Here is a 12,862-nt window from a genome sequence, read left to right as displayed (position 1 = left end):
CAAAAAAGACTCAGGCTTCCGAGCCAGGCTCCCAAAATAGGTCCCTTAGGAGGGGCTGGGGGAAGAAGGGAGCTTTGGATGCTCAAGCTGGGGCCCTGACTTCAGTTTGCCCAGACCCTGGGATTAACAAAATGTCTATTGTGCTGGCAGAGGTTATTTTGCTTAATTAAAGTAAAAAAAAAAAAAAATCCACTTACAGTGTTGGGGCTGCCTCAGCAAAAAGAACTGTGTTTGGAACGTGGCCAGCTTTTTGTCTTTCTGGTCAGGAGAGGTAGAGAGATGGGTATCACTGATCTCCGAAATCTGGCTGCTGGGGACATGAGGGGAGGTTTCAGGAGGGGCCAAGTATGAGCCATGGCTATGAAGGTTGCTCCCTTGCCGGGAAAGGGACCTTGGGAGAATTTAGGGGGGGCGGGGCTTTGCTACCATTACATTTAGTGATGGCCTACATGCAAGGAAATAGCTTCAGCAAGCTGATTTATTTAGAGTTTGTAAGTTTGTCATTCATTTATTTTAAAACTGTTTATTGAGCACCTGCTATGTACCAGGGTTTGAAATTCTTTGTGCCATTTTAAACATGGTAGAGTAAGCATTAAGGGCTTATTCCAAATGCTGTTTTGAGCTCCATCCTAGGGATGAATCAGCAATGTGGGGCTTGAGTGGGTTACAGCCCCTGACTACCCAGTAAGTGTTCCTAGGCAGAAGTAAGCGTGCTCAGGATCTTTCTGGTTTTTAGGGGTCCTGTGGTCAAGGTTTGTGCCCTCTGGTTGAACACTAACGCCTGCTTCTCAGTCATTCTCTGACCTTTATTCTGCATTTTTGTTCAGGAACAAGACTGGGAGAGTGGAAGCGAGGCAGAAGGGGAGAGCTGGTATCCCACTAACATGGAGGAACTGGTGACAGTGGATGAGGTTGGGGAAGAGGAAGATTTTATCATGGAACCCGACATCCCAGACCTGGACGAAATTGTGCCCATTGACCAGAAGGACAAAATCTGCCCAGAAATAAGTCCCTGTGTGACGCCCACCTTAGACCTGGACATAACCAAGGATTTCACCAACGAGGGAGTGAAGCCTGTAGGTAACGGGGCTACGGAAATCAGCCTCAAGTCACCCAAAGATCTGCCTTCTGCTTCTACGAGCTGTCCCAGTGACATGGACGTGGAAATGCCTGGCCTAAATCTGGACACTGAGCGCAAGCCAGCTGAACGTAAGACAGGCCTCTCACTGGAGGGTTCAGATTGCTACGAGAAGCAGGCAAAGGGAGGGGAGAGCTCTGATGTTCATCCGGCCCCTCCACTCCAGCAAATGTCTTCCCCCAAGCCAGCAGAGGAGGGGGCCCGGCAGCCTAGCCCACCTTTCGATGACCGCAAGGCCGGGGGGACCCCCGAAGATGGGGCTTGTGAAGGCGGCCCCCCGGAGGGGAAAGCCAGCCCCTGCACCGAAACTGACCTCCAAAGCCAGGCTTGCCAAGGAGTGTCGGCCCAGGGTAACTACCTCCCTTTTCTCCTGTGCGGTGGGGTTGATGGGTCCACTGCTCACCTAGCGAGGTGTGTGGGCGTGTGCAGGCTGGAACGGACATGACTAAGGTTTCAGCCAGCATTAAAGCTGGTGCAGAAAGCCAGCTCCTAAAGGCCCGGTTAAACTGTTAGTGCGTTTAGGCAAATGGTGTAAAGGAAATCAGATAGGAGGCCACATGTTTTCTGAGAAGCAAACTCAGATAGGGCAGACTTCTCTGAATTTACGGGAGCCCAGATGGACCCTGAGAACTAAAGTCAGCAGAAGCTTTGAGTTATCAGGCCAAGGGGCTTCGCGGGTCCTCAGATCAGCAAGCAGCCTGTAAAGGCTGCACAACGGCGGACCACCCAGGCTGTTATTCCTGTGAAGCTTGAGTGAGGGGGTGGGAGTGTGAGCAGCGAGGAGCGGGACAAGGGAAGACCAAGGTGCTGCTCAGGGCTATGGTCTGTTCCCCTCGCTACCATCACAGACCCCCTTAATTCCTGGGTCTGGTAGTGAAACAAGGCTTGTCCCAGACTGTCCCCTGCCTCCATTGCAGGTGATGTTGTATCTGTGCCTGGCGCTATGACATCATGAGAGATGGAGTTTAAAATAGGCTAAACCCTGTCTTCTCTGCCAAGTGGAAACAAAGATCCATCAAGGGCCACTGGAGCGGGGGGGGGTGGGGAGGAGGAGGAGGAGCCCTCAGTGTTCTCCACGTGGAAATAACTAGAGCTCCGTTTCGCAGAAAGCCTGCAGCACTTGGAAGGTTGAAGTAGAGGGGTCGAGAGTTGGGGACAGAAGCCGTTGAGTAAAGGCTGGAAAGGAGCCATTTCCATGCAGCACCCTGCGGCTGGCACGAGCCCATCGGGGAGCTGGAGGTCCGGCTCTCCTCCCTGTCGGGCTGACCTGAGCTGTTTTCCACCTGCGAGTCTCCATGGAAACTACCGTGCGCTGCCTTCTTGTTGCCAGAGAAACACTGAGGCCCGGGCTGTGTCTACAGAAGGCAGGAATAAAGAAAGAGCGGAACGTTCACTTGCCCTGATTAAACCCCTTTAGTTTGCCGGATGGGCCTCAACATGCACTGGCGTTAATGGCTTATTAGCTTCCCCGGTGTTTGGAGTTCATATTTAATAACACCGCTCTACTAGCTTGGGGTGAAAATGGCACTGCCTCTTCTGCCAGCCTCTGCCCCTATACACGTCAGCGCAATTTTTGCCTTTCTGCCTGCAGAGATGGAGTGGTTTCTGAGTTGGGGGGCCAGATGGGGACCCTCCCGGCCCAAAGAGGCAGCAGCCCATCCCCCACAGACCCAATCTCAAAGGTTTGCCACAGGTTCGTGGGTGTGGCATCTTTTTGGCAGTGAAGCAAACTCTTAATTACGGCATTTGGGACCTAAGTAGCAGTCCTTGCCTCAGCTTCATGTTATTAAGCAGTGCAAGGGACCATTCCTGATCACACAGTGCAAGCATAGAATTGCAGGGAATCTCTGAGGTCTGTGTGCTTCATTCGTTCCCTGCCTTGGCTCATGTTTTGCAGAAAACTCCAGGTATGTGGAAATGAAATCTCTGGACGTGAGGTCACCGGAATACGCGGAAGTGGAGCTGAAACAGCCCCTCTCGCTGCCTTCCTGGGAGCCTGAGGATGTGTTCAGTGAACTTAGCATTCCCCTAGGTAGGTAAAACACCAGTCCTTCTTGAGAATTCAGCTCTGGGAAATGAGTTCCATGGACACATCTAGGAGCTCCAGGCAGCTCTTGGTCAATTTGCTGTCATGTTTCACATCTGATGTAATAACCAAGGCACACAAGGTGCGTATCTTTAAAGTTTCTTGCAGTTTTATTCCCCTGTAGTAGACCAGGTACCTCATGGTGTCAGGCCTTGAACAGCATTGCCTTGGGAGCCAGAGCAGAGAGAAACTTGATTTCCCCGTTTGGGAATGCCTTATTCGTGACCACATGGCCTTTATTCAGGCAGGGATCAGAGGCCCCCGTGGCTGCCCAGAGTCAACAGAAATGAACTTCTTCGGCTGTTGGCTTCCCTACCCTCATTGCCCCAGCCCTTCCCAAAACATTTGTTTGTTCTTTAAAGGACCAGCTTCTGTGAAGCAATGATGCTGAAGAGACTGCATTTGGGGCAGACACAATATAGTTGATAGAGGGAGCATTGAACACGGAGAGACCTGATCCCCTTTCCTTCCTGGTCTACTTATTGGATGACTGCAGGACCTCAGACAACCCATCCCCAGGATGTATTTTGATTGTTTTTTCTTCCCAGTCACTACGAGTCCTTTATTAACAAGTCAGTAAAAGAAAGGGAGAGATTGAGATGTAAAAATACTTTTCTTGGAGGCCCTGGGAGTAGAAGGCACCGTCAGAACCCGTCGGGCAGGCAACCCAGCCAGAGGCAGAATGGAGATCGGGGTCCAGGCGAGCAGCTGGTGGGGGGCACTGAGAAGGGGGTGGCTCAGGCCTCAGCCAGGGAATGTTCAAATGCAGAGGCCTCACAGGGAATGATAGGTCAGGGTTCCTGAGCCTTAGTTTTTTCACCTATAAAATGGGATTGCATCCGATTAGTGGTTTTTCAATGGTGGAAGTGTTGCAGGGGCTGGGAAGGGAGGTTAATAGTAAATCAGCTAGGGTACATTTTCAAAAGGGAAAGTTAACTCAAGTCTCAGGGTGGAGTGAGAGCACCTGGGAGCTTCTGATGCCACCCACTAACCCAGTGACTCCCACTCCACATCACCTCTGAGTCTTTGCATGGACTTTGAGAGGTTGGAAAGCAATGAGACCAAGGAGAAGTAGCAGCTGCTTGAGAGAGAGCTTAGCTGGTGTCATTTGGGAAAGCGTCACAAGGAAGCACGAGCATAATGGGTTATGTGATGACCAGTGACCACATGTCTGCTTATTCAGGGAGGGGCTGGTCAGTACAGATGCTCACCCTTTCCATCAGGCTTCTCTTCTTGTTTTCATCTCCTTCTAAACATTTCTTACTGTTTTTACCCTCCAAATGCTCTGTTTTCATAGAGTACGCCTGGGTACTGAGCAGCGCTTGCTAGATAACATGGCACCATGCAAAGCATTCTGAGGCAGTTGAGAAATATAATACAAGTCTCCAAGAACTTGGTATCTGTATGACCCACACAAGCGAAAATTAAGAATAAGTTCTGCTACCTTGTAATTCATGTCTTTCTTTTTAATTGTTTGTCATTCCAAAAAGTGTGAAAGATTATTAGGACAAGTTTAAAAAATAAGAGCCATATAAAGTAAATGTTAAATGTTGTGTCTCTTCCCTCCAGTTTTCTCCCCAGCTCCAGAAGTAGTCATGATCATACCCATGCCCATAGATCACTCTTACACAGAACGTTCTACAATTTGCTTCTTTAAATTTTTTTTTTTTTAATTTTTTATTTCTGAGAGAGAAAGAGAGACAGTGTGAGCAGGGGAGGGTCAGAGAGAAAGGAAGACACAGAATCTGAAACAGTCTCCAGTCTCTGAGCTGGCTGTCAGCACAGAGCCCGACGCAGGGCCCAATCCCATGAACCGTGAGATCATGACCTGAGCTGAAGTCGGACGCTTAACCGACTGAGCCACCCAGGTGCCCCTAAAAAATTTTTTTTTAATGTTTATTTATTTTTGAGAGAGAGAGAGAGAGAGAGAGACTGTGTGAGCAGAGAAGGGACAGACAGAGAGGGAGACGCAGAATCTGAAGCAGGCACTAGGCTCTGAGCCATCAGCACAGAGCCTGGCACGGGGCTTGAGCTCATGAACTGCGAGATCATGACCTGAGCTGAAGTCAGACACTTAACCCACTGAGCTATCCAAGTTTCCTGCTTTTTTCTTTAATTAAAAAATTTTTTTTTTTTTAATGAGAGAGAGTGAGAGAGTGCGAGCAGGAGAGAGGGGCAGAGGGAGAAAGAATCTTATTAAGCAGGCTCCACATTCAACACAGAGCCTGACATGGGGCTCGATCTCACAACCCTGGGACCATGACCTGAGCCAAAACCAAGACTCAGATGCTCAACCAATGGAGCCACCCAGGCGCCCCTACAATTTGCTTTTTTAACTTAACAGTGGGGCTTAGAGACCTCTTGACATCAGTACACAGAGAATGCATTCTTTTGAACCATTGCACATGTTCTGTCCTAAAAGATGTACCATAAATTACTTATCCATTTCTCTGCTGGTGAACATTTAGGATATTGCTGTTTCTTTTCCCATTATTAAAGTGCTTCATAGTTAAGCTTTTATTTTTATCATTTACCATGCAGGCACCATTGCTGGTGCTTAACCTCATGTAACTCTCTCAAAACACCTATGAGGTAGGTAATATTTTTATCCTTATTTTATAGGCTAGAAATCTGAGATGCAGAGTTACAAAGCTGATGATTAGCAAAGATGGGAGCCAGGATTCAAATCTCCATAGTTTGACTCACAGGGCCCTGCTGTCTCTATGCTCTGCTGCCTTCCAAACATGCCCTTACCTTTTGTGCATGCCCGGGGTTTCTGTAGAACGGCATCCTAGACTTTGGGATTGGGTGGGGGGGGGGGGCGGTGGCGTCATGTACATTTGCATTTCACATTTTCATAATTGCTGCTAAATTGCACTCCATAAAGATTATACCAGTTTTCACTGCCCGAGTGAGAATTCTCATTCTCCTCTTCCTTACCAACATTGGATGTCATCAGTTCTTAATCTTTACCAACCTGTTAGGAAAATGGCATCTCATTCTGCTTTTTAAAAACAGCTCTAATGAAGTATAGTTGATGTTAATGAAGTTCACATATTTAAAGTATACAGTAGGTCAGTTTTGACATATATGTACACCCGTGAGACCATTACCACAGTTAGATAGTGAATATATTCATCACCTCTTAAGTTTCCTGATGCTCCTTTGTAATTTCTCCCACCCCACATCTCAATCCCCAGGTAACCACTGATCTGCTTTCTGTCACTAAGGATTAGTTTGCATTTTAGAATTTCATATAAAGGGAGTCGTATGGGATACACTGTTTTTGCCCGACTTCTTTCACCCAGCATAATTATTTTGAGATTCATTAATAATTGTCGGGTATATCAGTAGTTGTCTTCTTTATATTGCTGAGGAATATTGCGTTGTGGATACAGATAAACCACATTTTGTTTATTCATTTATCCCTTGATGGGCATTTGGATTGTTTCCAGTTTGGGCCTTTTACAGATTGTAGTTTTGTCTTGAATGTAGTCTTCAATTAGATTTGAGACCCATTATCTTATCTCAGGGGGTCGGGGTATGGTACTATTTTCCACATTTGACAAGAGAGGAAATGGAAGCCCAGATGCCTACCCAAGGCCACACAACAAGTTCAGGTTAGAACTCAGGGTTTCTAATCTGAGACTGCTCTGCCATTCTGGTTCCTCTGGTCCAGGAAGCACAATGTAGGAAAGGCCATTTTTGTGCAGTGCTTAAGAGCATGGACTATGGAATCTGACTTCCCGGGTTCAAATCCCAACTGGCTAGGAGACAGTGGGCAACCCCTTTAGCCTCTTTCCATTGATTTATTGACTTTTTTCATCAATAGTTAAGGGTAGTAACATAGAAGGCTACCGTGTTCAGGTACTTTGAGGATGAAATGCACGAGTACTTGTAAGGTCTTAGTGTCTTCCAGGAGAAGGTACAGAAGGGTTGTCTGTTGTTATTACTCATTCATGAAGCAGTAATTGAGGCCTACTGTTTCCTCTCACTCAGGCTGCATAACCCTCACTCTCCAGAATCGGTCCCTACTGCAGAGATTTCTAGGGAGGTAGGGATCAACTCTCAGGCTTTGTCCCTGTGGAGAGCAGGGAGGCGAATGGGAATACCAGGATCCGGAGTACAAGGGAGGTGAAGTCCTATTGCTCAGGGACTGGCGTGGGTATGGGGGGAAGGGAGAGGGCACTGCCTGTGAGTTTCAGGCCCGCTCTGGGTGACCCCAGCCATCCTGAGCCTGCTGGGGCCTGTGCTCACCAGACCCAAAGGGCATTGTCTGCAAAACGCAAGCTCCCCCAGCACCCATCCCAGGCTTTGCTAGGATGACGCAGTTGTAATTACCTGGGCCAGAAGCTATTATTAGAAAGCAAATGCAGCTTTAATTGTCCTTCTTAATAGAGGCTGAAAAGCAGGAGGACCAAGTGGCTCCCAGACCGGTTGGGGAGCTCACAGTTTTCTTGACGCGGTAGCGTCACTGTGGCCTTCATGTTCCAGAGGCATCCAGAGGCGGTGCTGGCATGTAGTGCCCAGAGCCACTCCCGGTTACTCAAGGGGGAGTCGCCAGGCATTCGGGGACCCTCCTCAGGATTCTCCTTCCTCAGTGCCATCTTTTAACCTCCTGCTGCTGCCTGACCAGCCGCTGGGCACCAGGCGGGGGCAGGGAAGGGTTGCTGCCGGCCTTTGGGGTCTGGGTTCTCCAGGCGGCCCCGGTGAAAGGTTAGAGGGCAAGAAGGCCTCTCTGGAGAAATGTGTCTGCAAACTATTCGTTTTTGAGCACCAGGCAAAATGAGAGGTGCTGCTCATAATACCCTTCGTTGGGGGTCTTATTTCTGTTTTACAGAGGAGGAAACTAACCTCAGGGAGTTTAAATAACGTACCTGAGGTTACACAGTGTAAGTAAAAGAGCTAGATCTGTCGGACTCTAAATTCCATTTTCCCTCCACTAGTCCGTGGCTTCCAAGCTTGCTTTTTTTTTTTTTTTTTTTTTTGGCAGGGGAAGCCTGTGTTCAAGTGCAGTCTCACCCAGAACCAGCCCCCCCACGGGAGCTGTGCTGCTTGTGTTGAACGGGCCACAGCTGCCAGCTCGGGCACAGCCTTACACCCTGTGGTGGCTTCCCAGGCAGCAGCGCCCCTTCTGCAGGACCGAGGACGGGGGCTAGATGCCCAAGGCCTTACCCCAGGGCCTAAGGGAGACCCCCAGTTTTCTGTGCTGGGACCGCCCTGCTGGCCCAGCCTGCGGCGTCTGGGGGTGGACAGAGGGAGCAGCTCTGATCCCAGGCCCGTGTCTGCTCCACGTGGCCTCCGGATAGTGCTGCTCCTTTTCCAGTTGCCTTTATCTCCCTGTGGAGCAGCCGCAAGGGGAGAGCCATTCTGTGGGGACAGAGGACGGAGGCGGGCCTTGCTTCGTGCTCCTTCGCCACCAGCCTGTTGGTGGGGTGGGAGGGGCGGGAGGGGCGGGAGCTGGCCACCCACAGGCAGGGCAGGGGCCGCTTTTCTGTCCCTTGCAGTGAGGGTGGGAGGAAGGTGAGGAGGGGAAGGATACAGCCTCCCTCTCTCTGGGCAGCGGGCCGAGGGAGGCCCCCTCCCTGCGGGGACTGCTGGAGGCCCGCAGCGACTACGTGGCAGTTAGAGCAAACTGGCTGAGGAGGCGGCCAGAATCAGGCCCCAAACCACAGAGGAGCAATCAGTCAAGGCAGGCCCGGGGCAGGCCTCCCGGGCTCCCCGCTCCCTCCAGGCGCACCCCCTCCCCTGCACACTGATAAGTGGAAAAGAAAATTGTAATTACAAGCCTCAGCTGCTGCTCTTATGACAGGGTCTCCTGAGCGCTCAGTGCTGCCTCCGCTCTGGGAGACCGAGGCAGGAAGGCGAAGGAAGCCCGGACTTGTGGTCACAGGCAGCACCTTGGTGGAGACCTGGCCCGGCTCCCTTTCAACAAGAAGAAGCTGCCGTGTTCCCCAGGCCATGGGCCGCCCCCAGCCCCTCTCTCCCTTCCGCCCCATGTGGCCAGATCTCCAACCAGCTGCTGTCCCCAGCAGGGCAGAGGAGCCCAGTCCCAGTGCCAGGCACTGCCCGAGGCCGCCGGTCTGGAAGCAGGATCTGGGCCCGTTCCTTTAGTTCTGTAATGGGTCCTGCTTTTCACAGCCCTTCTGCGTGCTAGCATTTCACAATCAGGCGCCTGAAGAAACTGAGGCCCTGGGAAATGGAGGTGGGGGGCTGGGGGTGGGGGCGGAGGCATTCATCTGCCTCTCCCCAGGTTCCACCGGCTCTTAGAGTCTGGTCTGTGCCCTCTCAGACCTAGGTTCTTTCCACCCTGCTGCATGGCTTTCAAGAGGAGAACCGTGGGGCTCCTGGGTGGTTCAGTTAGCGGGCGTGTGACTTCGGCTCAGGTCATGATCCCATGGTTCATGGGTTCCAGCCCCGCATTGGGCTCTCTGCTGTCAACACAGAGCCCGCTTTGGATCCTCTGTCTTCCCCTCTTTCTGCCCTTTCCCTGCTCGCACTCTTTCTCCCTCTCTCAAAAATAAACATTTTTTAAAAAAATTAAAAAATAAACTCAGCAGTGGGGATAGTAATTAAAAAAAAAAAATGAAGGAGAACCGTGACCCCCAGAACTCCATGGTGAAGGCTGGAGCGCCACCGTCTCTTCAGATGATTCTTTGGGCTGTGTCACTGCCGCTTTTCTGGCTATTGGGCCATTCTTTTCTTTCCTCTAAATCAAAAGGCCTCCCGGAATCTTGTGACCTCTATTTAGCAAATCACAAATAAAATGCTGTTGGTTAATGGTTCAGATGTAAAGACTGGAGAAGGATGGGAAAATAGTTATGAGACATTATTACATGAAAAAAGGAGGAGACGGAATTGCACTTAGGGTACCATTAAAATTGCTCCCTCCCTCCCCCCCCCACCAAAAGCTCTACCCGTAGATAGTATGGAAGAAAATATTTTGATTGAATGACTGATTTTTCCTCACTTTTGTGTATTTTTAAAATTTTCTTGGGGCGCCTGGGTGGCTCAGTCGGTTAAGCGTACGACTTCGGCTCAGGTCATGATCTCACTGTTTGTGGGTTTGAGCCCCACGTCGGGCTCTGTGCTGACAGCTCAGAGCCTGGAGCCTGCTTCAGATTCTGTGTCTCCCTCTCTCTCTGCCCCTCCCCTGCTTGCTCTCTGTCTCTCAAAATAAAGACATAAAAAATTTTTTTTAAATTCTTTAATTAATATAATTCTAAAACAAAAATGAGAGCCTTCTTTCAGAATCCTGGCCACAGCAGCTACAGAGAAGGGTATAGCATGAAGAAATGATATCCAACCAGTGAGATGCAAGAAATCTCCTTCCTCCTCTTTTCCCTGCAAGCAGGTGGAGCTAGTAGGGGGCTTGGGCCTGCTGAGGCCTCCGCAGAGCGTAGAATTGCTGAGCACGTCACTGCGCTTGCGGGAGTTCATCCCTTCCCTCACAGCCGCCTGTGAACGGGGTCGGCACTATTTTCCTCATGCCTGTTCTGCAGATGAAGAAACTAGGCTTGGAGCAGCTGGACAGCCAGCCAGCCAGAGTCAACAGCAAGCAAAGGACGGGGCGCGTCACTCCCTTTTCCACCTGATGGCTGGCAGGACCAGGGGGGTCTCACATCACCCTCCTAATCCCTGCCTGTCCATCACCCCCATCCTTCTGCAGGGGTGGAGTTCGTGGTGCCCAGGACTGGCTTTTACTGCAAGCTGTGCGGACTCTTCTACACGAGCGAGGAGATGGCGAAAGTAAACCACTGCCGCAGCGCTGTCCACTACAGGAACTTACAGGTAACCAGCGCCTTCCTTGCCGAGCAACTGCAGACTCCCTGGTCTCTGTGTCTGGGAGTCTCTATTTCCTCCGACCGCATGGAGAACTGCTCTTTCCTCGGGCCTGACTCCGCCAGGCTTCTCCCCGTGGTGGCCACCTGCCCTGAGCTCTGAGGGCATTTGTCTCTCCTGCGGTGCTTATAAGACATTCCGTTTGGGCCAGGATTGGGGGTTTCTGCCTCTCTCTCGCCTGTGTAATTCAGGCTAGCGATCACTCGGCCCAGGGCTGAGGCTGAGCCCTTCTGACAAGACCTAGATGTTCCCGATGCAGATATTTCTCTGGGTTTCTGCTCCCCATGCAGTGTCCCTGTGTGCGAGAATGAAAATCTCTGTCGTGTCCTATATGAGTGTTCATCCATCCTGCAGCTGTTCATCACAGGCATACTAGGTACAGATGCTGTTCTGGGCCCTGGAGATAAAGCAACAACAACAACAACAATAACAACAAAGCAGACAAAAATCCTTGCTCTTTTGGAGCTTCCATTCTAGTGTAGGAGATAAGCAATAACTAAAATAAGGAAGTTTTATAGGATAGTAACAGGTGACATATGAAAACTCTACATGCCCTATTTCATCCAATGCGAGGTACCATGAACTGTAAGACACACTACCTTTTTCCGGAGACCAACAAGAAGAAAAATGGTCCAAATCCAACGGTGAGACTCCATCAATTATAAAATACATCTCAATTTCAGAGGTGTTAATGTGTGGGGGGAAACCCTCATCTTAAAATCAATGAATTCACAGTAATATGTTCTATAATATACCCCTAACTAACACGTAGCTGGGGTTTAGTAACCTAACAGGAAGCGTGGTGTATCAGATGCCCAGGGAAAAGTATTTCGTGGCACCTCCTGTTTTTACTACAAGGAGCCAGACTGGCATTTTGGCACAGAAGGCCTCTATGAGGACAGAGCCTTATGGTGGCAGCATGCCCTAATTCCAGAGCAGGCATGACTGTCCCAGTTAAATTGTTGGAGGGGCGGATGTAGCATTTCTTAGCCGGAGATAGAATCACCTGGACAGTATTTGAAAGTATATATATACTAGGTTAGATACTTGGTAGAATTTGCAGGCAGGGGTCCAGGAATACAGAATTTGAGAAGGTTCTCCATATGTCAAATGTGTATCCCTAAGAATTGCAGGTATGGGCCAACTCTCTTGTTTTATAGCTAAGGGAAACTGAGGTCCAGAGAAGCTATGTGATTTATCCAAATCCATGCAGATGGTGAATTACTAGGCTTGGGAACTGATTGCCTGATTCTTTTTTTTTTTTTAATTGCATTTATTTACATTGAGAGAGAGAGAGAGAACAGGGGAGGGGCAGAGAGAGAGAAAGAGAGAGAGAATCCCAAGCAGGCTCCATGTAATCAGTACAGAGCCCAGCGTGGGGCTCGAATTCACGAACCTCAAGATCATGACCTGAGCCCAAGTCAGCCGCTTAACTGACTGAACCATCCAGGTGCCCCCACATTGCCTGATTCTTAATCACTTTCCTTTTTTTACTCTATTAAGCTGATCTTGCAAACTGATACCCGTAATAGCATAGCCTGTGTCACCGTCTGTCACTAGCCGTGCCCAAACTCATGTCATTGAAACCTCTTGATTTCTCTCTGTGGAGCAGCTGCTCTGTGGACAAGGAAACTAGTGAGCCTGGGGCCCAAGTCCTGGCCTCGCCTGGGCTCAGTGAAGGCCTGACCTGGCCAGACCAAGGACTCAAACTGGGCTCCACAGAGCCATCTGAGGGCAGCCATCTACTCTGAAGACATGCTCCGCCTCCTCCACCCCAACAAGTTAAACTCCATAGA

General features: G+C 49.9%; 1 protein-coding gene across 4 annotated transcripts in view; it reads left to right on the top strand.

Moving 5' to 3' along the window:
- RBM20 (RNA binding motif protein 20) overlaps window positions 1-12,862 on the top strand; it is a 188,191-nt gene that overhangs the window by 169,828 nt on the left and 5,501 nt on the right. For all 4 annotated transcript variants that reach the window (XM_039250732.1, XM_039250729.1, XM_039250731.1 and 1 more), the window contains exons 11-13: window positions 828-1,488; window positions 3,036-3,170; window positions 10,894-11,015. In XM_039250732.1, coding sequence (XP_039106663.1) covers window positions 828-1,488; window positions 3,036-3,170; window positions 10,894-11,015 — 918 coding nt within the window. The remainder of the gene's footprint in view (window positions 1-827; window positions 1,489-3,035; window positions 3,171-10,893; window positions 11,016-12,862) is intronic.

Source organism: Hyaena hyaena, unplaced genomic scaffold (assembly GCF_003009895.1).
Source record: "Hyaena hyaena isolate Hyena2069 unplaced genomic scaffold, ASM300989v1 scaffold_379, whole genome shotgun sequence".
In the NCBI taxonomy this organism is placed as follows: domain Eukaryota; kingdom Metazoa; phylum Chordata; class Mammalia; order Carnivora; family Hyaenidae; genus Hyaena; species Hyaena hyaena.
Note: the sequence above shows the minus strand (reverse complement) of the source record. Positions and strands in the feature narration are given on the sequence as shown.